The 25820-nt window shown below is 43.8% G+C and overlaps 3 protein-coding genes across 4 annotated transcripts; 2 read left to right on the forward strand and 1 right to left on the reverse strand.

The window, feature by feature from the left end:
• The first annotated feature begins 2507 nt into the window (after positions 1-2507).
• On the forward strand, positions 2508-6793 carry LYSET (lysosomal enzyme trafficking factor). Of its 2 annotated transcripts, none has more exons than XM_076345330.1 (2): positions 2508-2595; positions 4694-6793. In XM_076345330.1, the coding sequence occupies exon 2, from the start codon at positions 4710-4712 to the stop codon at positions 5103-5105; it is 396 nt and encodes a 131-aa protein (XP_076201445.1). In that variant the 5' UTR covers positions 2508-2595; positions 4694-4709; the 3' UTR covers positions 5106-6793. The 2 variants fall into 2 exon arrangements, with proteins under 2 accessions (XP_076201445.1, XP_076201446.1); XM_076345331.1 differs by lacking the exon at positions 2508-2595 and adding an exon at positions 3403-3487.
• Positions 6794-11288: 4495 nt separating this feature from the next.
• Positions 11289-13264, reverse strand: GON7 (GON7 subunit of KEOPS complex). Its single transcript, XM_076345332.1, has 2 exons — positions 13059-13264; positions 11289-12946 (listed from the first exon to the last, which is right to left on the reverse strand). Exons 1-2 carry the CDS (start codon positions 13255-13257, stop codon positions 12816-12818), a joined length of 330 nt encoding a protein of 109 aa, XP_076201447.1. The 5' UTR covers positions 13258-13264; the 3' UTR covers positions 11289-12815.
• Positions 13265-13448: 184 nt separating this feature from the next.
• UBR7 (ubiquitin protein ligase E3 component n-recognin 7) lies at positions 13449-24893 on the forward strand. Its single transcript, XM_076345333.1, has 11 exons — positions 13449-13653; positions 13811-13944; positions 14819-14879; positions 16463-16558; positions 17685-17738; positions 18718-18823; positions 20066-20250; positions 20831-20962; positions 21365-21527; positions 22436-22497; positions 23323-24893. Exons 1-11 carry the CDS (start codon positions 13483-13485, stop codon positions 23413-23415), a joined length of 1257 nt encoding a protein of 418 aa, XP_076201448.1. The 5' UTR covers positions 13449-13482; the 3' UTR covers positions 23416-24893.
• Positions 24894-25820: the final 927 nt, after the last annotated feature.

Raw genomic sequence — 25820 nt, forward strand, 5'->3', positions numbered from 1 at the left:
CAAATTGAGATCTAGCCCAAAGATATTGCAAATCACTGTCTGGTGTTACGCCTTAGCTTTCAAAGGCAGCTTGTGTTTGCTGTAACAACTCCACAAATTTTTTAGATCTTTTTCTTCATAACTATAATTTCAGGCATATGGTTAACACAGAAGAAAAGACCCATAAACCAAGCAGGTTAAATCCTAAACCATCCTCCCTTTTCAACTCCAACCCTTCAGAGGACAGACTTGTTAAGTAGGAATAAGCCCCACATTTCACTCCTTTTTCTTCAGAATCTTTAGTGCAACTGCGGGCTTTACACCTAGCACATGTATCCCCTGCCAAGCCATATATTCACACAGTCACATATTAATTCTGACTGAAACCCTTCTCTTTGACATCTAGGTTGGTATTTTAAAGGAAATAGGCTTTATGCAGTAGCTATTCCATTTCCCATCATTACCTCTAACCCCAATATAAGAAAATGCAATAAAGCCATACTTGAGTAGGTTTGTCAGCTATACAGGAGCTATATGCACTTCTAGATCAACTGGGACCTCACCACCTGTAAGAAGGGGAAGAATGGCATTTAGTCAAGAGCAGTGTCCCAGTGATAATTAGCTGTATGTAGTTATTCATACATACATCTTTCATCAGAGCTACACTAACAGTTTGTTTAAATTTCATGAAAGAAGATGAAATTCTCCTTCAACTGAAGTCAAGTGCAAAACTTCTGAACTGGGAGTCGGGGTTTCACCGGGCCTGCGAAAGGTTAGCTTTGCCTGTGGCATTGAGCACCATCTAGTGTCCTCACAGTGACCAAGGAAATACATTTCTTTGAGCCTTTAGTTGAATGAGCATCAAAGCGGGAAAAAAAAAAAAAAAGCAGCAGCATGGCTTAAGGTGAAGTTGCTCTGTGCCAGAGAAGTTATTTCTGACTTTTGTGGGCCCTCAACAGTGTCTTTTTTCTCCAATGACATCTGCAGCACTGTGCATTTAGCCATCAGCTGTCCTGAATATAATCCAAAACACTATAGTTTCTAACATTTTTCATTGAAACACAAAATGTAGCAGAATAAGCCGTCATAAATTTAATTTTGCAGCAGCTTTTACCTACTGCCTCACAAGCACCTACTACATTCTCCAAGAAAGATGGCAGAAAATCCTATGTGTATATATTTATTTACACCCAAACAAAAAATGTCATTGCTTTAGCATCTTTCATTTTTTACTTGACATCCCTTTTTAAATTCTCTTTTAGCCTTCTTTTTAACTATAGCTGGATGTGTGTGAATTGTGGCCACTACTGTTTCTCTATAACTTTAGAGGACAGAATTCGGTGCTGATTGCCAGTCAGTCATTCCCAACACTAATGGAGAGTAATAGTCAAGGTTTTGACAAATCAAACGGATTTGGAATCCATTTCACTCAGTTGATTCAATTTGTGAAGCAACTCAGAAAGAAGTTACAACAGCTCCAGCAGCAGTATGAGAAAACAGTAGTTTTCTCATGACTCCGGGATACAACAATTTAGTGAAGTTTTCATTTTACAGGTAACACTGTGCAGTTACTGACTTAACTTTTAACTGGTACAGGAAGTATGCATTAAACAGTTACTGAATTCAGATAAATGCTGAAACACCTGCAGAAATAAACTTTCTAAGCATCATTGTGGTGCATGTCAGTGAACTGCGCACATCTGACCAAATCACATTTTTTTGGTCAATTTAGATGATCTTTCAGCTTCATTGAAGGCTTTTTCCCAGTACCGTATTCCCTAATAATTTAATTCAATAGAAATATGCCAGTGAGACACATTTATGTATAAACATTTTTAAGTACATACATGTCAGTTGTTGGAGACAGTTCCACAACGGAATAGTCTCCATTCGTATTTCCCTCAATGCATCGCACCTGGCTAATGCAGCCAACTGTCAAAACACAACTGTTTCAGTTTCTCCTCTCCTCAAGTGCCTGCGCAATTAAAACAAAGGCACCCGAACGGGCAGCGCGGGAAAAGGTGAGCGCTGCGTCAGGCCACTGGGGCACGGGCCTGTCCACCAAGGCACGCTGGAGGCTGGCGCTCCGCGCTGCGGTTGGGCTGCCCAAACGCAGCCTCTCCTCCACCACCACATGAAGTAGCACTAGCGCTGACAAGACAGCGGCTCGGGGCCGGCAGCCACGGCCGCGCCGGCGGTAGCTGAAGGGTGAATAACGGACACGAGCAGCGACACAGGGCCAGAGCCGCCACAACCGCCCGCCGCCATTTTGGGCGAGGCCAACCACGCCGTAGAGGGGCGCGGGCCCGAGCCAAGATGGCCGCCGGCCAACCCGCCCCGCCCGGGCAGGGCTCGCCCGGGCAGGGCCGGCCCCGCCCCGCCCCGCCCCGCCCCGCCCCGCTTCGCCTCGGATGCAGACGGGCGCGCACCGGAAGTTGTTCTACCCATGCCGGAAGTGCCGCGGTTCCGGAGCGGTGGCCGGGCGGCGATGGCGGCGGGCCGGCAGCGGCACGGCGGGCCGGCGGGCCCCTCCGCCTCCCGGCGCGGCGGCGCGGGCTGAGGGGAGCGGGCCGCCTGCCGCCGCCCTCCCGCTCCCTCCTTCTCTGCTGGAGGAAGGTAAGGGGCTGCCGGCGTCGGTGAAGGAGCCGCTGCGGTGGAGCGCTTCTCGCCTGGAGCGCGGGTCCAGCGCCCGCGGGGGCGCTGAGCGCTGCGGGCGTCGCCAGCGGCCGGTTTGCGCGGCCTGTTACGGGAGGAGAGCCCCGGAGCACCCGCGGAATGGGGGTGAACGACTTCGATAACCATCGCGGGTATCTCCGAAAGCTGCAAGTAAAAATAGTGTCTCGAAAAGGAAAATAAGAATGGGAAAACTGTAAGCGTTATCTCTGCCTCTTTCGGTGTAACCCAGAGCTCAGGCTCCTTCCTCTTCTGGCTACTGCTGCCTAGTAAGGGCAGGAGAAAAAACAACCAATGTTTACCTTCTTAAACCTACTGCAATTTTTATAGTGTTTGTGCTTTCAATATGTGCATTCCTCCTGAAGATTTGTTTTTTCTAAAGGTGACTACTTGTTAGCCACCTCTGAAATGCCTAACTACTGGAAGAAACGGACAGTGATTTAGCTATTGGGTAAACATGGACTCTGGAATTTTAAGTTTTTACCCAGTGAATTAACAGCTTCTTTTTTTCGGTTGTCCTACTAAAATTAAGTATTAACTTGGTGTATTAAAGGGACTCATACTGTTAAGCTATATAGAAGGATGAGCTGAATGACAAATAGCTGTCACAGACGTAAGTAGTGGCATTCTCGGGTATTTATTTATTGTATGTTTGACTCTTTTAGCCACCATAAATGCAGCAGCGTGAGGGCCAGAACAGCTTCTCCAGGGCTACACTGATCAGATTCTGTCAGGTCAGGATTGAGGATATTCTTCAGATGTGGAAAACCAGGAAGTCTTTCAAGATTGCTAACCAGACAGATTAGTCTGGCCTCAGGAAGGGGGATTTAGAAAGGTGTAGTGATTTTTTTTTTTTTTTTAAATCAATTATGCTGAACTCTCTCATATTTCCATTAATAATTATTGTTCTGTATGCATACATCATCCTTAAATAAGCATTTCTGCCCAGTATTTTTAAAGCCTGATATATTTTCTTAAAACAGTACTGCATAAATTGATTTAACCCCTCTCTTAAAAAAGGTAGGAAAGGTAAAACCCCAACAGTCTGAAAAAGCATATTTGTTAGGAGAACTCTAACCAGCTGCAGTGAAGCAGTGGTTCTCTGTCCAAGGGCTATTTTGAGGGAAGGTGGTGATGACTTCTTGGTAGGAGTGGAGGTACTTCAGCTAGAGTGTTCGTGACCGGTTTGAAGAGTGTTTCAAGTCACCTAGACCCATACAGCCAGCCGGAGATCTTAAAGCAGCTGAGATCGAGCCCTGTAGTGTCTGTGGTGCTTCAATAATTTGTGCTTCTTCTGAAAACTGCCAGTTGACTGGTGTCTGGTTTGTTTGGCACTGAGTCAGTTACTAGTACGGATGTTCAACTCTTCCTCCAGAAGGCATGCTGTGACTGTTCACACAGGTAGAGCAGAAATACAGTTAGGCGCAAGTAACATGCGTATAGTATCTTCACGTGTACAAATGGGTACAAATGCATACCTTTAGTACATATCTTCTCACGTTCAAATTGAAAACATCCTTTTACATGGTTCATAGATGGGCATTCAGCTAGAGCTTAGTAAAACTGGATGTTGCTACACTGCAAACAACCAGTGATGCTCCTGTTCCTGGCTGGCTAGCAGCCTGTTTGTATTGCAGATGTCAGAGAACTTTACAAACTTCCTGTATTTATAGAAAGTCTTGTATTATCCCCACCCTGCGGCTAGAGACACTGAGGGCAGATGGCGTTAAGTAACTTATCCAATTCATGACTTCTGTTTTGTTCACTCCGTACTTGACTTTAGCCTGGTATAACTTGATAGCTAGCAGGCCCTAAACTAGCCAGAGCTATCAATGGAGCATTGTATGTAATTACCCTTAGCCTGTTGCTGGATATTAGTATGATTTTTCTCTGATGTAGAGAGAACTTAGGTCTTCAGAAATGGATGTGTGTGCTGTTTTTACTAATGTGTAATGAAAAGTTAACTTATAAAAACCAAGCTTCATCTGTGTCCCCTCTTTCTCCAAGCTGCACTGAATGTATACATTGCCTTTTGTTCCAGGTGCAGAGCATGGAGAATGATGAACTTCCGCCAGAGGATGGGATGGATTGGCGTGGGGTTGTATTTGTTAGCAAGTGCTGCAGCTTTTTATTACGTCTTTGAAATCAATGAGACTTACAACAAACTAGCACTGGAGCACATTCAGCAACACCCCAAGGAACCACAAGAAGGAACCACATGGATGCACTCCTTAAAAGTACGACTGCTATCCTTGCCTTTTTGGCTGTGGACTATAATATTTTTAATACCGTATTTACAGATGTTCTTGTTCCTCTATTCCTGTACAAGAGCTGACCCCAAAACTGTTGGGTATTGCATCATTCCTATCTGCTTGGCTGTTATTTGCAATCGTCATCAAACATTTGTGAAGGCCTCTAATCAGATCAGTAGATTACAACTGATTGACACTTAGCTCAATTTCTAGTTTCCATAGCTGTTTTGAAGCAATTGCATATGCCTGATCTAATCACAAGACTGAAGTTCTGAGTGAAGGCTGGAAAGAGCCTTTTCTTTCAAACTGTTAAGCAATGAAGAGAGTGACTGTTTTCTATTTAAAAAAAAAAAAAAGTAACTACAAAGGTTTTTAAATATGGGTCTATCAGAATGGCCAGAGTGGGAGAGCCCTATGTGATGCTTGATAGAAGTATTCCTCATTTTGCCTTAGTGATGCAAAATTGCAACACTCCATCTGAAACGTCCTGTGGGGAAATAAGTTTCTGGTCCATGACTTTACTCCTCTGTGCAAAAAAGTGATTTCCTATGTTTTCCCTTGGAGTAAAATCAATGAAAAGATACTTCTTTTGTGGTAAATGTAAAAGGAAAAAAAATCAGAACATGATTATAAAAGCTGCACTTAACACAATTCTTTGCTTTTTCTTTTTTTTAAGTAATTAATGTCTACATAGTGCTGGTTTTTAATGATTTTTTTAAAAATAAGTTTAGATATAAATACAGGAAGCAAAGAATAAAGTTTATGTGAACCTTTAAAGGGAAAAGGTACTTTTTTTTTTTCCTGTGGTAGCATACTTTTTTTTTCAGTGACCACAACAGTACCATGTTGTAGTAGGTAGACAGTGAGGACTGGCATAGGCCTGGAGGTTGGTGCTTTAAACTCTTTTCCTGTGTTGTCAAAAGCAGCTTATGCTGGCATTGGCCTATAGTCTGCACAAAACTTCATTTGTGTTTCCTTCTCCTATCTATAGAAATTCTTTGATAAAATTACAAGTAATTGGAATTTACTACCATTCTGACTTCACTCTGGACATGATGCAAAACCGTGTTCTGGGAGCACTGATGTATTGGGGAAAACTTTGAATTTTGGAAAGCTAACTGGTATTAGGTTGGGGGGATGCTACAAACAGGTTGTAAGACACATAACCGTGTTTCTTCTAGAAATTTGAAGAAGATAGATACCTTCTTCTCATTCTTGCAATGAATGCAAATTTCTTCAGTCATACTGAAATTCCACTGAGATTTCTTACCATAGTTTCAACCTCTATTTTTCAGTGCGATTTTGGCATAACATTTAATTCTAACTACTGGGTTGTGTATTTTGAATAATATCAAATCTGTTCTTTCTTCTTGTCCTTTTTTGTTTCTTCTTATAATAACTAAATTTTTGAACCAGCCATGATGGAAGTAACCTTCCAGATGTGAAAAGAGTGCAAAATACACTCTTCAAAAGCAGGAGGCCCAGAACAGTTATGAACTAAACTCCTTGATGATAATTTCAATTGTGTGTGATTGTCAGTACCTAATCATCACAAATGCTGATCCATTTCTGACTACTTTAAGGGAATCCTGGAGAATATCAGCTTTCTCTTACTTTGGAAAGAGAACGCTATTTTCAGTGTTGCTATGTTTAAGCATGGCAGTTACAGCACCTTAAACTTTGTTTGCATTTGGAGATATTTTGAGACACTTCACACTGGTTTCAAATGCCAGTATCGGTGCTAGGACCTGAAAACAATGTAGCCTTTACAAGAAGGTTTTAAGTTTTAAGTGCAATATAAAAAGGAGGAAGGTGCCATCTTAATATGCTGGAGTAAGAATAAAGTATAAACTCTGACTCATAGTATCTTTGGGAGTCAGAGCTTTTAAGTTGTGTTGTTTCCTAACTTTAAAAATCACCATCCTATTTATCTATAAAATAAAAACTTTTCAATGTTTATAAACAGAAGTCTGTTAATGCAGATACATATCAATGGCTTTTTTTTTTTGCATATGTTTGTTGCTAGATAGCAGTGCTGGCAGTCAGCTGCTGTAGCTTACTCTCCTGTCCTTCCCTCAGTGTGTGTGTTTGGTTGGTCTTTTTTGTTGTCCTTTTATGCTCTGTGCCCTAATTACTTGTCTGTAGCCTGAAGTTTTGGGGCTGGCTGGATGAAACTGAAGCCCTTTGTCATTTCTCTACCTTTGTGTAACAGGGAGATACTTCTGGCTGCACTGTTTTTAACTTGATGCTGTGGTTTTTAAACTGAGCAGTTATGTTGTGTCTAGCTGGAGTTATTTAAAGAACAACATAAGAGGAAGCATCAAAAATAGAAAATGATAGGGAGAACTGCCTAAGTTTCTGTTCTGCAAGCATGTGGCCTTTAGCAAATTCATCAGCGTGCCTGATGTGATGAGCCAAGCTGTCTGGATGTGGAGCACGTGCTGGGTGCAGTGGTGACTTACAGAACAGGTTTATGTTTGTAGACTTTTCCATCAGAAGCCTGTTTTTGGATTAAAGCTGTCGACAAGCATGACAACTAACTACAGAAAGACACACAGTCTAATTCAGGCAAATCCTGTGTCTGTAAGGATTTGAGCTTGAGGTGGAAAGCAGCAATGGAGAGAATTAGTGTAAACTATTAACATGGCGCATAGGAATACTAGGTAACAGGAGTAGGAGAAGAGGAAAGCTAGCTCTGCTCTTGGTGCTTCCAGCATTTTTGGCACCAGTGGAATATCAATAGGTGAAGTCTTACCCACAGAGTAAGTAAAGACTGTAAAAATTAATGATTAAATTGATTTTTACTCTAGTCTTCTAAAAGAAGTAGTGAAATAACTTTAAGCTTGATTATCCTGAAGATTTGTAGTTAGTGTCCAGGCTAATTAGTTCTGTCACAGAAAATAACTGTCTGTAACACAAAGTGACATAATCTACAAGCTTTTGGGATAATTGAGCTCAAAGAAATTTTACAACCTTTTTAAGGACTACAGGACTTCTCAATTAGTTCTTGATCGTAAATGACAGATAATAGTGCAAATCTGTTTCTACAGCAATGGCATTAATAAAAGATGCGAGACTAGCTTATACTAGAACTTGCTCATACAAATCTATTTAGTTCTTTTCACTGAGCGAGCAGAAAAGACAAACTGCTACAAGTTCCACTTAGGAGTGGGAAAGCTATTTTTACTCATACCCTTTAAACGTAAAAGGAGTTAGCTCAGACCTGATCTTGAAGAGCTTCCTAAAGCAGGAGCTGTAATAATAGAGGCAGTAATGAAGTCCTCAGAAGATTGCTAACCTCTACCAGCTTAGCAAACATTCAGAGCTTTAATTTTCTGCCAAGAAAGTGAGTAGCTGTAACTACAAGGTTGATTAATATTCATCTCTGTGCCACCTACCCTGGATTTCTTTTTATTGTGTTTGTGTCACAAGATAAAGCTTTGTCAGACTGCTTGAGCATCACTCTTGGGCAGTCTGTTAGTTTCATTAGCTGCTCAACCTTCACCTGACAGTCCCTTCCTGTCTCAGGAAAAAGTCTGCGACATTTTATTAAGTGCTGCTGAGCCTGTTCTTCACTGCCTCCTGTGGGAGAGCAGGTCCAATAAAGAGCTTAACTTCAGGCTGCAGCCCTTCAAACTTGGATAGAACTAAGTTGCAATAAAATGTGTTCCTTATGATGCATGTTTCTTCCAGCAGCAAAGTAGAACTGCAAGCTTGATTTCTTTTTTAATTAAAAATATGAGGATTGACTTATCCTTGGAACAAAACTTTCCAGTTTGCGCAGGATACCTATTAACTCCCCTTATTTTCTCTTGCCTGGTCCATTGTCTTCTTAAAAGGATGCTCTCTAGTTTATTATTCTATTAGTTTGTAAAAAATGCTGCTTTTCATTTGCCAGTCTCGGATGAGAACCTCTTTTCTACATCTGACCTAATGCATGAAAGCAGTTTAATAACTTTATCAGGTAGTTAATTTGCAGAACCGACTCACCTCTCCTTAAAGCTAGCCCTATGGTACAGGTTTCTTCTGGAAAGAAAGAACATGCTACAGCCACAAGAAGGTAGTTCTGCTTAACTCTCAGTCCTCAAAGCCCATGACTAACCCAGTAAATTTTGGCTAGTGGATGTGCCCAAAACCACTGCTCAGTTGATTACACTGCTGAGTGCTAACCTAGTTACCATATATTAAGCCCCATGATACATTATTATGTCGTAACTGCCAGATTACTGTGTATTTTAGAGAGAATCTGGTATCTGTGTATAAATTAACTTTTAAGCTAGAATGAGTGGGAATTACACAGGGGCTGCAATGGGTGAATCCCATTCAAACCCTTTTAATGAAAATGATGGGAGTGAATCTCTCTCCTAGCATCTAGGAAAGGTCTTGCACTTTTAGACAACGCCCTGATTATCGGGCATAATGGGATTGCACCCTTTCCCTTGGAACCATCCGAGTGCCTAATAAATATCATACTTGTGATTTTAAACTTTTTTTTTTAAACACAGAACACTGCAACCTGTAACTTGCAAATTTCGCCTCAAAGTTGTTCGAACCAGCAAATTCAGTATTTCAAAGCAGTAACAACAGAGTATGTCATACAATCCCAGTCTATGTGAAGGAGACTTGCTTTGACATTTTTGATGTTCTGTTTTACAACTGATAAAAGTAGTTGATTCCCATCTAAACACTACCAAGAATTTAATTTAGTATCACTTCAGCTCTTCTAATTCAATAGGAACGTACTGGCATTCTCCTCTTTTATCAGTAAGGAAATCCATCTAGCCCCCTCTGGCTAGAAAAAATAAGTTCTAGTATTAGTAAGACATACAAACTATACTAAACAGCACAGACGTGGTGAACTGGGCTTGTTGTGTGCCAGCCTGAAGTTTGGTTAAGGTACAAAAGCACGAGCATATCTCAGAGATGAAGAGTATGCCATCTTTCTTCCATCAAGGCTTATCTGCCCTGCGTAAAATGCAGGGACCGCAGTTGACTTGTGGCATGCGTAAAGCTTCATCCCCTAGGACAGCTTTGTAAAAGTCATTGCAGACTTTTGCTATATTCTCCACATACATAAACCATAAGTTTTTCTGTCTTCAGAAAATTTTGGAGCCTCTGCCACAGCCATGGAAGAACCTGTATGCTTCTCTGACTTGGTTGCTTGGAAAAAGGGTGCCACAACCAGTGAGCAACACCAGCTGGTTCTCTCTGTTGCGCCCTGTACCTTTTCCCAGTTGTTTGGCAAGAAGGACAGTACAGGAAGTGGGAGACTGCAGTCCTTCTGGGGGAGAACGGGGCTCCCCAGAAGGGGTTCAGAACACAGCCGTAGGGTAGATCCTAAAACAGATATGGAGGGGGAAAGGAAAAAAAAATCACACCAAAGCTTTCTGTGCCTAGTTACCTTGCAGCAGCTCTCAGAAAAGTCAAGTTCTCTGTTGAAGAGTTAGGGCACTTAAGTCACAAGCAAGCCTATGGTTTAGAATTATTCAAGGCCCCAGGAAGCTCCAGTACCCTTTTAGTTGTTTGAAAGTTTTTGTGGCCACAATAAGGACTGGAAATGACTCTTTCTTTAAAGACAAAAACTTGAGTGGTTGTTCTTGACCCAATGCTCATTGATATCTTCTGGAGCTCAGGTGCAGTGTGTTACGTGTCCGTGTTGACAGAAAAAATAAGTATCCCATTACTGGAGTATTACCTGCATTTATTCCCACACTAGACTGAAGTTAGGGTTTGTTGCTTTAGACCAGAGGTTTTCAGCCCGTGACGTGCCAGTGTACTATTTACACAAAGTTTTATATATAAAGGCCACAAATTCATGCCCAATGTTAAATGTTGCTTTTTAGCCATCCCACAGTTCACACCACTGTTGAAGTGTTTAGGATTGTATTCGGGGGGGGGGGGGGGGAAGGGAAAACGCTGCTGTCAGATGTAGCTCTACAACAAGCTTCTAAAGCTGCATAACAGAGCTCGCAAAAGATGTCATCACTTTAGCACAGGTCACATGAAGGAGCCCTTCTAATACATTTATCAGGCTGGTTTTTTTGTACTAAGTGTTGCCTTTGCCATTTTGATAAGCCACTTCCTTCAATGCCACTTCCTTCAGTAAATTATCTATCCTAAAACACTTTAAGCATTTTATCACTTCAAGATTTTTCAGCCTGATGAGATCAGAATTAATTTGTGTAATTTTCTCTCATGCTAGGTCCTCAGCAATTAAAGCTCCCCAGTCTTCAGAGTTGGTCTTTTTTCCTCGGTTATGCCTCTGTCATATCTGCCAATGGAATAATGGGTGTGTGAATTTCTTAGAGTACATAAAGATGTCCAAAATATGTTTACTGGACCTCTTTTCCAACCCCCCCCCCCATTTCAAACAAATGCAGACAATTTTGTGCTCATAAAAATTCATCTTTTATTCCGATACTTTGTCCTCCATACACAAGTCGCAAAATTTGCTCAGTTTCTGTAATACATAAACAAACTATACCAGCAGAACACATGAAAATGAAAAAAAAAAAAAAATGGTTTTCACACTATGTCAGCTAATTTCTGCTAGAGAAGACCCTCAGGCTCCACAGTAAGCTGTATGGACTGGCTATCAAGAACGTTTTATGCCTGTTCACAGAAGCATGCACCAAACAAAAACTGGGAATTAAAGTAACATATGGGAAGCACAACTTTCCCCTTGCAAGAAGCATCTGTTACCTTAATGACATTCCACATGCTGCATTATCATCAAAAGAAAGAACAAGCTACCGTAGCAGCGGGATTGGGTTATGCTGATTTATATAGCCAAGAACTCTTATGCATAACGTACTCATAGGTGTTACTTGATATTTATACTTTCTCCCCCTCTAAAATAAACTACAGCAACCAGGGTAGAACCCTACTACATTTCCCCTATTTTCTGCCCAAATTTTTGTTTTTAGAAGGCATCTCAAATAATCACTCTACTCTTCTTTTTTCTTTAGGTAACGTTGAGAGTTCTGCATAGGCAGAATATTAAGCTGCGATGTTCACTTTATTTGACTTAGCTACCAAATGAGCCTAAAAATCAATCTGGATAAAACTCAGTGATGGAAGAAAGTATATAAAGGTTGACTGCTGCATGAAAAAAAAAGAGGAAAAAAAAACCCCAACCATCTGGAGAAAACAGGCTTAGGACAGGCAGCAGGTTTTGAATTGTCGAATATTAAAGATAATTATCAAAGTCACACTGACTTGTCAATTCCCTGCCTGTCACAAAAGCTGAGGATTTTTTGAAACCAAGATTCCCAACTCTTTCAATCTACTTTGTGTACGACCTTTTCCAGGAAAATACTTGATTGATGGCTGACTAAAATAAACCTTTTAGATGATAGGCAAAAATAATCTTCCATTTAGGACCGTACAGGACTCTTGTAGGACTGTTCAGGAATGGACACAGTCCTACAGGTGTTTTTTAATTCTGAATACTATAGTGGTATTGTATTGCTTTCTCTCCATACAAATAAAAGTTGCCTCATACCATTTTCAGGTAACTCCAGATTTTATTACTTTATTTTAAAAGTTTAAGTAAGTCACATGAAGAAATACTATGACTTGGAAAAAGCCATTAAAAATGCAGCAGTCAGAAGACCCGTGAGAACAGTTTCGTATTTGTCAACTAGTTTACTAAAAATTTCTCCCAGCGTAACATTGGTACCCCGTAAGCAAGACGCTGCTAGCGGCAAGGCGCCTGCCTTCGTCACGGCTTCCGTATTGAAACAGCGTCGGGATCGGCATTTCGCTTTCAAAACACGAGCGGAAGAGACGCGGGCGCCTGCCTGGCCAGAGCGGCCGACCCCCGCCCGGGGCACCGCGCCGGGGGACACTTACAGTCGGTACAGCTGGAGCGTCCCCTTCCAGGCCTAAACTCAGTCCCTAGCGCCATCATCAGGGCTGCTGGACTTTCGTCCGCTTTGGAGGCGGGTCATCGGCGCTCGCTTTCGTGTCGACGTTGTTTTCGTCTTCGCCTTCATCCTCCTCCTCCTCCTCCTCCTCCTCCTCGTCATCCTCGCCATCACCTGCCAGGGTTCAAGCGGGGCGCGGATGAGCGGCGCGGGACGCAGGCGGCGCCCCGGGGGCGGCGGAGCCCCCTCGCCGCTCTCCCGCCCGGCGCCCCGCCCCGCCGCTCACCGCGCGGCCCGCCGCCGCCCGCCGCCTCTCTCTCCTCCTGCACCAGGGGCGCCAGCAGCTCCACCACCCGCTCCTGCAGCTCGGCCAGGCCGCGCCGCAGCCCGCGCAGCTGGCCGCCCTCGCCCTCCTCCGCCGGGCACGGCACCCGCACCGAGCGCGTCTGCCCGTCGCGGCCCCTCAGCTCCGCCACCAGCTCCATCGCGCCGCCGCCCAACACCCGCACGGCGCGCGCGCGCAGCCCGCCCGCCGGCCCCGCCCCGCCCGCCGGTCACGTGCCCGCCGCGCGGCCGCCCTCCGCCGCTCCCCTCTGTGACGCGCGGCCCCGGTCACGTGGGGCGGGCGGTTCCGCTTCCGCTGTGGCGCCACCTGGCGCCTCGGCCGCGTGTTTCCCGCCTCGGCTCGCCCTCGGCCTCGCGTCCCGGCGATGGAGGCGGCGGCGGCGGCGGAGGGCGCCGAGCCGGGGAGCGGCTGCGGGGGCGGCGCGGAGGAGCCCGTGGTCTCCTTGGCGGAGGTGCTGGCGGAGAACGAGGAGCTCGAGAAGGAGGCGCGGGCCGTGCTGGGGGGCAGCGACCACGAGCGCTGCAGCTACTCCCAGGTGGGGGCGGGGCCGGGCGCCGCGGGGGGGGGGGGCGGGGCGGGGCCGGGGCCGGGCGCCGCGGGGGACGGGGCGGGGCCGAGGGGCGGGGGGCGGGGCCGCCCGGGGCCGGGACCCCCCGGCGGCCCCCGTAGCCTGCGCCGGTGTCGCCCCGCAGGGCGCGGTGAAGAGGCAGGCGCTGTACGCCTGCAGCACCTGCACGCCGCCCGGCGGGGAGCCGGCGGGGATCTGCCTGGCCTGCAGCTACGAGTGCCACGGCACCCACCGCCTCTTCGAGCTCTACACCAAGAGGTACTGCGGGGCGGGGCGGGGGGGGGGCACGTGCCCGTCCCGGCGGCGGGGAGCGCGCGCGCGCGCGCTGGTGGCGGGCGGGGGCGGCTCGAGCCCCCACAGCCTGCGGCGCTCCGGGCCCGGGGCCCCGAGTCTCCTCCCGCGGCAGCCCCCTGGCCGCGTCGGTTCCTCGCAGCCGCCCGGAGCGAAACGCGGGCCCCTCCAGCGGGCGGGAAAGCAGGGCGGCGTGCGCTGACCGTCACCGCTTACCTTCTCCTCCCTGACCCGAGTGCTGGGACACTGCGGGGGCCCGTGGCGTGGAGGTGAGCTGGCCAGGGGAATCTCCCCAGAGCCTCCTCCGCTGTGTAGTACCTTTCAGCGAGGTCGGGCAACGTCCCGGTGTGTAACTCGCGCAGAATACACCACTCCCAGCAAAGCTGCCCAGGCAACTGAGGTCAGGTCGCTCAGGTACACGTTCCCCTGTTCGTGTGGCATACCAGCACTATTTAAGGGAGAGCTTGGGTGTCCGAGACAAGAGCTTAGTCACCTTCGTGGATCCAGCCTTCGGAAGCGAACCAATTCACGCTCCTCTTTCGCCAACACACGTGCTCGCGTTTTTGAGCGTGGTGGTTGCAGCCCCCGGGGTTAGCTGTGCCATTGCGGTCTCCCAGCCAAGCACTGTTGCAAGTGATGGTGTTAGCTGAGACCTGCCGAGGACACCCTGTGAGAGGGTAAGGCTGCAAGGCCCTTTGGCCAGTTCTCACTGATGCTGTTGTTTACATAGCTGCAAGAATATTTTTATGGCCTCGAATAAACTGCTGGGAATTGTTACGAACACAAAAATAATGTGTTTTCAGTTAATAAAAAACCTGAAATGCTATGTTTTTCTTTCCAGGAACTTCCGCTGTGACTGTGGAAATAGCAAGTTCAAAAATCTGCAGTGCAAGTTACTCCCAGTAAGTTCAGACATAGGTTTCATACATACAGAATCAAAAGAACAGTCTTGGGAGGTTGGTGCCTTGCCTCAGCCAGTGCTGACTCATGCGATGCCTCTGCTTTTCCCAGCAAGTTAAACAAGGTGGGAGTATTACAGCAGGAGATAAAACTGTTGAGGGACCAAAGGGAAATGTTGCAAGGAGAGAGGAGAGAGAACGTTTGATCCTTGTCATCCATGAATGCAGCAGTTCTGCATCCATGGTCAGCGTAATGCCAGAAACATGTCGTGGTGCCTGCATTAATACATCTCATTAGCTTCAAGGTGGCTTCAGGAGAACCTTTTGGGGTGCAATTTTGCAGTTGCATTAAGGAAATTTAAGGTTGTGCTGCTGTCAAAGCGACGGTTCCCTCCCCTTCGTGGTGGCATTAGTGCCCTAATTTTTTTCAATAGGTTGTCACCAGAGCCTACTGATGGGATAGTTTTTTACTGTATTAAGCCCCCTGTGCTTTCATACTCAGTGGGCATTTTGGACTTGCCAAGTAGTTGGTAATCTGGGAAGGAGCGATAGGAAGCCGCTTGGCTTGCCTGCAGTGCTGCTCCCAGGGTAATAACAGTCCAAATGCAGAAACGGCAAGTGGTTTGGTGTATGCCCATTTTGTTCTGGCAGAATTGGGAGGGATCCACAGCTAGTCAGCCTAGGGCTGCGGTCCAGTGATCCCTACAGAGACACCTGTGACAATTTTAAGAAATTACATTTCATTAACTCAAATAAGAAACAGTATCTCATGGTTGTTCCTCCTCCTTCAGTTCGGTGCAAAATCAATTGTACAGGTTAAGTGACCTTTAGCATCCATCCATTAATCTGGCTGACTTCATGGATGCCGGGTGCTTGCATTGTCCGTTCTTCCTTTGTCAGAATAGTGGTAGAAAGCGTTTTGTACAGGTGACATCATAAATGGTCACAGCTGTTTCTGCAGGGGCCGATGGTGGCCTTAGGCTGCCACTATGTGCAGTTCTGAAGCCCTCAGGCTGCAGCTGTATTAGCTGTTTTTTTTTTTTAAATGGGATTACCTGTAATTGAATTTCATTCAGCATGTTTTGTAATTTACATAATCCTCCCCTGTAGAGTGAGGCTTATATGACACGAATTTAGTAGAAGCTGAGTGGTAAGATTAAACAAAGTTGGGTTTGGATCACTGTCTGGATGTTTAAAAAGAAACGGAGGGGAAGGTGCACAATAAATCTACAGACGTTGCTATAATGGTAGCAGGCAGGCGTGGTTGGTGATCAAAAACTCATATCATTTTAGATTAGCTGTAGCTTAACAAACACTACAGTTGCCATTTGCACAAAGGTGGAAAGGCTGTTTTTCCTCTTTACTTTTGAATTTCAGTATTCCTCACGTGCCCTATCTGCTGCTCACTGTATAGCATAGGTGTCTGGATAATATCTTTCTTTTTGGATCTTCAAACTGATGAGTATAATGATTGCTTTTAGGAATTAAAGTGGAACACAAATTGTTTTTTTTCTAGATTACACATCTTTTCTGTCTTTTGTTTTTCTCTGCGTTGTCTATTGAGACATTTTTTCCTTTCCTCCTAGGAAAAGGGCAAGGTGAATTCAGGAAATAAGTATAATGACAATTTCTATGGATTATACTGTACTTGTAAAAGACCTTATCCTGATCCTGAAGATGAGGTAAGAAATACAAAAAACAGTAGTAATCGTATATAGATGATAATTTATGCAAAACATTGTGCAAAGGGTGGTCGCTGAGTTGCTTTACAGGGAAGATCCCACTTTAAGAAATCATATATTCCATATCGCTTTCAGTTGTCCTGTGCTGTATAAAATAATTACTTTATCATTTTTTTTTTTTTTAAATGGTAGAATGTGTTTATGCCTTAAAGACAGGCGAGGAGGTCAAACCATCATTTGGACAAAATGCTGCTGCAGTTATCTCTGCTTTCTTGTCTCTAAAGTTACAGAGTTCCCTTAGGCGGTGGGTTTCTCATTATCTTGAGAAATGTGGCAAGCACAGAATGAACACATTGCGCATGTTAGGAGAGACCAGAATCTGCTTCCTCGTGCCTGCAACAGCGCTCTCACAAGGCTTCTGGGATGGGGAGAGTCTGTCCTATAGCACTGGCTTTAGCTTTCCTTTACAGTAGTCAGAACACTTTTTCTCCACCTGAAGTATTAAAATACACCACGTTTGCACATGCAAACTTTTGTTTGCAGTCATGTAAGTTAGGTGTTTTAAAGAATAAGGAAGGCACAAGTCTTTCAAATACAAAAAAGTGTTTTATAAACTCACCTCTCTGAAGTTCGGAGATAGCTAAACATTTCTAAAGAAATCATTAATAACTGTTTCATAACAAAGCAGTTCGTACTATATTGTGGACAGTTAAGTTAGGATTCTGGCATTCCTATATAAACCTGATGACATAACGAATATCAATATCTTTCTTTTGCTAAGCTGCCTGTTCATGCACTTCTGTTTACAGGAAGAAAGATACCAATAGTGTATTAACTTTTATCAGCTCTTTTGTGTGAGAATGTCTTGCTCTACTGGGAAAACTAGTTTTGTAATAATAAATGGCAATTTCCACAGTCTTGATAATATGGCAAATTACATATGCTGTTGAACTTCAGGGAAGCAAACTGACTAATGAAGCAGTAACTACTTAATGGCAGCTCCCTGTGGGTGGGTGAAGAGGGAAATGTAATTCACTTGGGCAGGCTTTGCATAATAGTGCAGTTTGAGGCTTGTGAAAGATTCTGGAGGTTGCTATTAATGCTAATAATATGACCATTCATCTAGATTCCAGATGAGATGATCCAATGCATAGTTTGCGAAGACTGGTTCCATGGAAGGGTAAGGAAGCTAAGTAACAGAATTGCCATTTGCATAGAAATAAATTAGTGTTGGTTAAGTTTGTATGGTTATTCTTACTTGGGAAGGTTTGCTGTAGTTCTCAAAAGATTATTACATGAGTTCTAAGGTATTTTTTTTCATCCTCTGCAAAGGAATATTGAAAGTGTAATCTTGCACTGCTGTCCGCTCCAGTCCAGAAAACCTAGGAAGAATTCTACCTTTTTGAAGGTTACTGCTGCAGAATAAAATAATAACTTTATGACCGTCTCTCTAATTGGAAAATTCTAATCAGTAGAACCGGTGAGAAGAAGGTTCTTGCTGAGGCACATCATTATCAGCTACCTGAGTAGTTCTTCATTCAGAAGAATGCTTTTTAAACTGCAATTAGTTTAAATGGCGAGGAACAAACCACGCGGTTGGTTACTGATTATGAACTTTGGGGAAATCTTTTAAAAGCAGCTCAGCACTTCAGTGAGTGCCCTACTTGATGTGTAAGCATTAAGGATTCAGCCTCTTGTGCCTTGAAGGGCACGAGTGAAATTCCATGTTTGAAGTTGCAGGATCAAAGAATTAAAAAAAAGATTATTGCCTTCAATTATGGGTTCTGTAGACAAACTACAGGATTCTTTTATATAAATGTATGTATTAAGAATATTATGCTGCATACTGTAAGCTTTGCAAGAATGCTTTTCAGAAGAAAGCCGATAAGTGCTTTTAATTGCCTAAATAGTTCTCACCAGTTTATGGAGAGCTTTGGGACCTAATTCTTCTCAAGTTCAGTATGAAGACTTAACAATCTCTTACACGTAAGGAAGTAATCGTAAGTTACTTAAGAGTTTAAATGTGCAGTGCGCAATAGGTATCTTCACCTGTCCTATGTTTAGGACGGTTTAGAAGAACAACGTTTAGAAAACTTAGAATTGAGTCTGTTAATTTGCAGCAAACATTTCACTGCTGCGTGCTTGATTCTTTTTGATAGCATCTTGGTGCAATCCCCCCTGAAAGTGGAGACTTCCATGAAATGGTATGCCAAGCCTGCATGAATCACTGCCATTTCCTCTGGGCCTATGCGTCGCAGTTAGCAGGTAAAGAAAATTAAGATATCTGAGCCAATATTTCATTAGTATGTATTTCTTGTACTTGGTTGATTAATGACATAATAATGTTTAAGTGGTTGGAGAAATGACATTCATTATATTGGACAATCACCTTCAGCAGTGGAACGTGCGGGGCTGCAGTAACTGTTCTGTAAAAAAAAAAAAAATGCAGTTCTTGTTCCTAAACCTTAATTGTGTGGTGCTCACTCTTTTATTTATTTTATCAAAGATGTGCTAGCACATAGATGGATGAAGATTTAATACTTGTCTCAAGGAACTTAATTTCTAAACTGGATTAAAGAACTGAAGAGCCATCCTAAGGGAAGCAATGAGGCAAACAGCCGAGTCTGAGAGGCCCTGAGCAGCAAAGAGTGAATGATAGAGTGACCTGAAATGAATGTGTAACACCTTAATCTGAGTAGAGCTGGGGCCGTGCTCAGGACACGTGTTCCCTGTGGTCACACCAGGCCTCTGTCTGCTACGTGGTCTCTGCGGGATCAGAAGGGTAGATGACTTGATTTCTGTGGAAAGAGCTGGTTTCAACTAGTCTCCCAAATGTTGTTTATATCAACTGGTGATTGATCTCTTATGTGCCAGAAATTTCAATGGTAATTTAAGGATTCCAAGCTGGCCTACCTGGAGTTCTCTTCCCTCTAATGTAAATACAGTACAGAGCGAGGTTTTTTGTTTGTTTTTGGGTTTCCTCCTTCCAGTCAGCTGTGTCACAGGGCACACATTTGAATCGACATCAAAAGAAAAACTTGTTTTAGATCAGGAGGTGGTTAGTGTAGTTAATCTGTCATGGAGTTTTTGGTGTGTGTGTCTGGAGAAAGTGCAGGACTCTGACACAAAGTCAGCAAAAAAGTACGCAGCAGCTATTGAACCCGCCCTAGCTATCAAGGGGTGCCAAGAAGGACAAGTATCTTAGTACAGAACTATTTGAAATTGTGATACCCTTTTCCCTCTCCTCAGGCTTAGATTTTGGGAAGCAGAGTATTTTAGAATAGGAGTATGAGAGGTGAGGAACACTGTGGTGAAAGAGGGAGTGGTTTCTTTCTATACCTGGGTCACTGTGTCTTTGGACAGCTGTAGAATATATACATGACCCTGCAGTGTACAAGGTGATCTAGCTGCTCTTTGACGCTGCACTGTAAAGCATAAAGAACATCGGTGGTAGCCTGTACGTTGTCTGGCACGGTATTTTCACTTACACGGGTATGTATCTTCCAGTTCCTGCTTTGACCAAAGTGAACTCCCTTGAAGATGAAGGGATTGTCCTGAAGGTTGAGGAAAGTGAAGAGCAGAAAAAAGAAATAAAAAAAGAAAGTGGAGTGGAGCACCAAGAAACAAAGGAGGAAAAGCAAATGGAACAGTTTAATGAACCATCCACTAGCTCTGGGTCTGCTTGTCCAGAGGTAAAATGGACCTTCTTTCCTGTCCTGTACATCTTCGTACTGGTGATAGGTGAAGTAAAGCCCACCTCGTTCTGTATACGTTCAGTGAAGAGGTAAATGCTTTCAGTCTGTTTCTGTGTTCTCTTCAGTCACTGACACTTCGAACGTGCGGTCTCTGTGGAGCACAGCGTAGGCTGTGGAACACGCTTGTTGAAGTGGGTGACCAGGGTGTAACATCTGTTTGCAGATAGGTTAGATCCATCCCTTCTTGTCAGCCACCTGGCCTTTGCCCTGAGATAGCTTCTGAGTTTATTCTAATACAGGGGTATTACGCATCGTAGCTGCATTTGCATGAAAGTCCAGCTCTGATTTCTTAAACATTTATGGCTATTGCAGTAAATTTCTACAGAAATTTCCAGGGGAAACTGCTAAAACCACATCAGAATCCTCGTGTGGATGAAATGGTAATACAGGTTGTTTATAAAAATAAGTGTGTCTGAGGCAAAAGAAAAATCTTACATAAGAAAAATGACATGCTGGAAAGAACAGGGTATATTTGAAGTGATGTTACAGAGCACTGAACACCCTCATTTTAATTCAGGTAGTTACTAAGAGTGAGAGGCCAGTCTGCAAGCTGAAAGAACTCCAAAGCAAGCAACTTTTAAAAAAAGATACTGCCACCTTTTGGCCATTGAACTGGAGAAGCAAATTATGCACCTGTGAAGACTGTTTGGTATGTATTCTCTCTTCATTACCATCACTGATGTGGGGGAGGCAGGGAGGAGCTCCCAGAGAATCTTTGAAGGGAAGGTGGTAGATAAAATCTGTGTAAATGTTCTTACTCTGCATATAAACACCTAAAAAACCCCTCCACCCCACATAAAGAAACACACTGAATCCTTTGGAATTAATACAGCACGGAGGAGCTTCTAAATGTTTGTATTTTCTTTGCTGCTTACATCCAGTATTGCTTTGGAAGTCGTCATGGGGAGATGTCTGAAATGCCGGATACAGAATTTACATTTATTATTTTTATTGTTATTATTTGTGATACTGAACACAAAAAGGACTGGGCGAGAGCATCTCCATCTGAGAGGTTTTATAATGTAAAAGTAAATTTTACTTTATTCTCCAGAAAATGTATTCGGAGCTTGAAGTCCAGTTCCTGACAGATGAATGTGACACTGTCTTGGCTTACGAAAATAAAGGTACCAGTGACCAAGAGACGGAGAGGAGAGATCCTTTAATGGACACCCTTAACAGCATGAACAGAGTCCAGCAAGTAGAACTCATCTGTGGTAAATACAACTTCATTTTTAGAATCTGCCTTAACACTTGAAGTGAACGGTTTTCCATAAGAGATTAGTATCAGGTCTTGCAGTGTGGTGTCAAACAATTTTTGAAGTAACACGTAGAAGACTCTATGATGGATTGCACGCCTCAATCAGGATTACTCGAGAGAAGCTTGTCCTCTGGCCTGTTGTTACAGCTTTAACTTATATCGAGGAACTAGGTGGTGTGGGAATTTCTCCCCTATTTAACATCTTAGATACTGTATTGATGGCAATTTCTTGTAACGTGAATATTTAAACATTAATTTATACTCCTGCTGTCTGGCTTATTTATCTTACCCTGTTCTGTTGTTTGGCAATCCCCTATCGTCTGGGGGAGCGCCAGCCAGTGTGAAGCTGGGGTGCAGGGTGCTCCATGGCAGCTCTGCCGCAGAGTATATTGACAAGGCAGCGTTGAGGTATTTTGTAACTGGAGCTGTGTTTCCCTCTTCTGAGTGAGCGGTTTGCGCTCTGGCGAGGACACTTGCCCAATCCTGAGTTACAGGCTAGGACTTCCCACCGCTACCCACGTCCGCTTTTGCAGCGGGAAGTTGGGAGCGGGGGCGGTCTTTTAATTAATTGTACTAATTCACTCGCTGAACTTCCGTACATTTCTCTGAAGATCACCTGAACAGATACTCAGACTGCATAGGCTAGTCTGGTAAATTATTAGGCTTCTCACATTTATCTGGACTTGCCTTTCTTCTTATTGCTATTATTTATAATCCAGTTCAAACCTAGATTTGTCTCAAATAAATCTAACAAATGACAAGAGGAAGTAGAACAAGTTGTCTTCTTGAGCCCGTGTTAAACTAAAGCTGGATATTTTCTTCGGTTTTTTTTTTTCTTTCCCTTGCCTTCGCTTCTCCATCCAGAATACAATGATTTAAAGACAGAACTGACTGACTATCTCAGGAGATTTGCAGATGAGGGAACGGTAAGGCGCGACTCGCAGAATTTGTTTGCCAGAAAATGTGTTTTAAAGTACTGTTGAGGGGTGGGTGTTGAATACTATGATGCTATGTTACAATATTTATTTTTTTCCTGTCTCTTGGAGTTGCTGGTACTGCAGTAGAAATTAAAAGTCTCTGATTTGATTGGAATTTAAAAGTTGTATTTCCTTAATGGCATTGTTGAGGGATAACGGGGACCTTATAGAAATCTGTCTATAAAGTACTGAGAGCAGTTCTTTAAGTGAAACTTCTGTTGCTCTAGGAAAAGTATTTGGGGGGGAAAAAAGCGCTTAACCTTTACGGTTTTTCTTGGGTTGAATTTAAACCCTTAGAAGAATAAGGACTGACTATTGGCAAACAGTCTTGTCAGCTATTTTCTGGAGGAATTTGCATGCTATTGTTAATCAACACGTGCATTTTGTTGGCTCATTTGCTAAATTGCCATTCTTAGTTACATTGTAATGAGTCTGAAGTGAGCTAGTGAAAATCTTGCTTTGTGTTAATTTTTCTGATGATAAAAGCAAGTGGTGAAACCCATGAAAAATACCGTCAGGAGCTTTGCTCCGTGTGCTTCTTCTGCCTTTGGGGAGCTCGATTCCCGGTTTGTATTCTCTTATAATAGAATTTGGGCATTAATCGTCCCCTTTGGGTACAACAGGAAAGCTGTTTCGTTAGCTGTATCAGAGATTTCAGGATACTTGCTTTTATATGCTTTGTGTGTTACGTATGGGATGCGTGCAAGGAGAAGAAAAAGGATCGTTTCATTGAATTCTTGTACCACAACTTGGGTTTCATCTTGCTTCCCCCAGGTGGTTAAAAGAGAAGACATTCAGCACTTCTTTGAAGAATTTCAGTCACGGAAAAGACGACGGACTAACAGGATGCAGTACTACTGTAGTTAGACTGAGAGGGTCTGGGTCTGAAAGGACAACTGGGAAAACAGTATTCACTGGCAAACAGAAGAGGTATCTTCAGTATCTTCATCATAGTTTCTCATCAAAATCCAACTGTCCAAGAAACGTCTTCATTTTGTCTCATACTTCCTTTATTTGTAGCGACTAAAATGCATTCTTAACAGGTACATTGCATTTATAGGGATTTCCGTACTGATTGACTGCGTTCCTGTGAAAGCTGGCCTTGTCTCAAGGGAGAGGAGGGCTTGTTAAAAGAACAGTGTGCCACTGTCGATTCCCTTTAGCCTGTCACCCATTCTACTTTCCGTGCCTATAGCCGTATGTTGTACTAAAACTGGGAGGGGTCTGCCCGCCCTCCCTTCTATACAGTGCAGGGAATACGCACTCAGCGTGCCTGGCAAGACTGGAGCGCGTTGCTTTCCTGCGCTAAATGGCTCTGCGTCATCTCTTTGGGGTGTAGCAAGTCTAGCGAAGGCTCCCTGCACAAAGCAAGCGTCTATTTACCACACGGAGGGAGGCGCGGCTCCTGAAAGGGTGAAGCGGGCATGTGTTAATGATCATGGCTGTGGGGTGGAATTGCATTCTAACATTTGGGTCGTATCAGGTGAACTAAACAGCACTGCGCTTCTGCATGCTCACTCGCAGCTGTGGAAGTGTGCTCTAGGCAGGTGAAAAATGAGAAATCATAGGTTAGGCTTGATGCAACAGAATGTTGTATCTGTTTTTATAAACTCAAAAACTTGTTTCTAATATTGTACAGTGATGTTTTACATGCAAAAATTTGTCACGTAAACTTTATCCACTCACTAGAATATAAACAATATCTAGGAGGAGGTACTAAATTACAAATTAAGCATGGGGGGGGGTTGTTATAGGACTTCTAATGTGCTTTGATTTTAAAAACTAGCCTACTTCACATTACTTCATAAATGTTCCTGAAAACACTGCAGCATCCTGGCATTTTGCTACCATATAAAACGTCATCTTTTTATAATCACTGTGATGATCATGGAACAAGAGATGTTTCACTGACTTTTAAGAATCTATGCTTAACTACAATTCAATGCTGACTTTTCCTGAGTTTGGAGCCTAATGTAGTTTTTAGTTTTCTTTACCCACAAACCCCACAACATACTTTAAGAAAGTTCTAACTCCTGCTTTACATAGTTGGAGGATTTCTTTACCGTGGGGTACTATTCTGCTTCCATGTTAATGACACTTGAGAAGAAAATCAGACCTTTATCTATCATTCTCTCTATTAATTGTTTCTGATGATTTTATTTACAAAAGCTAGTTCTAGCATAGAGGCTCAGTTCATCGGTTTGTTTCATGCGAAATGACTAGTTGCTTTTAAATTTAACTCTGGGTACTGTATGTGCTTTTTTTTTTTTGTAGCAACTGTTATGGGAGTTGTAACTGCATATCTAACTAAAATATCTAAAAATTAAAGAACTGTTCAGTCTGTACTGGCTTGGTTTTTTGAAATGCTGCTGTAGTGGTTTCTTTTCATCCAAGATGCCATGCAGACAGACACAGGGCAGCGCAGTGATGACCCGTTAGCCGTGGGGCCAAGACACATCTCGGGGCCGAGTCAAGTGTTGGGCCAAGCCAAGCCCAGCCCAATATTCCTACATCTTTGCCTCCACCCTGACCCACGCTGTTGCAGGCAGGTGTGAAACAAGGGCTGGCATCCCACTTGCAAGTACAGTTTTGAGCAGGAGAAAAAGCAGACTGGGATGACGTTTCCTCTGTAGCGCAGTTCGTGGCATGTAATTCACTAAGGGGATCAGGGAGAAGGTGCCCAGAGGCAAGTGCTGTCCTGTGTTCCAGCCCTGAGCTCAAGTCACCCTGAACTGAAACCTTAGGTTTTCCAACTTGTGCTGTTCTCCCCCAATATATTAAAAAAAAAAAAAAAAGCATCAACAGCTGCCAGGGTACAGGTAAATACTACAGTAAGACCCAGTCCCACCCCTCACTGTGCTCAAGAAATGACAGCAGTGCTGCACAGAGGGAGGAGTTCAGCTGCGGGACATTTTTTTGAACCAAGTACGTAATTTCCACAAAAAGGAGTTACTACAGCTACAGTGGCACACCACAGGGTCAGCACCAACAACGCGCATTGTCCATTCTTGGCATCGGCCTGTACTACAGAGACAGAGCAGGGTTTACCTGAAGTGATCAGCAAGTACTGGGGCCCAGCCCCTAACAATCCCCCTTTCCAACTTTTTTAATGCACTAGTGCTTTCCTCCCAAAGGCTCCCCCCAACCCCGGTGAAGAGGCATCCGCCTCCATAAAGTTAGCAGGCTTTGAAGAACTCTGTTGCAAAATGAACAGAAAGCCTGCAACAATAAGTACTAAGTTTGCCTAGTTTTGGAAGTTACTCCTAAAACTC

The sequence above is a fragment of the Aptenodytes patagonicus genome, chromosome 7 (assembly GCF_965638725.1).
Source record: "Aptenodytes patagonicus chromosome 7, bAptPat1.pri.cur, whole genome shotgun sequence".
NCBI lineage: Eukaryota > Metazoa > Chordata > Aves > Sphenisciformes > Spheniscidae > Aptenodytes > Aptenodytes patagonicus.

Coding starts and splice junctions, on each gene's coding strand:
- LYSET (XM_076345330.1), top strand. CDS start 4,710: ATGATGAACTTCCGCCAGAGGATGGGATGGATTGGCGTGGGGTTGTAT.
- GON7 (XM_076345332.1), bottom strand. CDS start 13,257: ATGGAGCTGGTGGCGGAGCTGAGGGGCCGCGACGGGCAGACGCGCTCG. Junction 12,947..13,058: donor GGGCGGCGGCGGGCCGCGCG/GTGAGCGGCGGG, acceptor GAACCCTGGCAG/GTGATGGCGAGGATGACGAG.
- UBR7 (XM_076345333.1), top strand. CDS start 13,483: ATGGAGGCGGCGGCGGCGGCGGAGGGCGCCGAGCCGGGGAGCGGCTGC. Junction 16,559..17,684: donor ATCCTGATCCTGAAGATGAG/GTAAGAAATACA, acceptor CCATTCATCTAG/ATTCCAGATGAGATGATCCA. Junction 20,963..21,364: donor GCACCTGTGAAGACTGTTTG/GTATGTATTCTC, acceptor TTTATTCTCCAG/AAAATGTATTCGGAGCTTGA.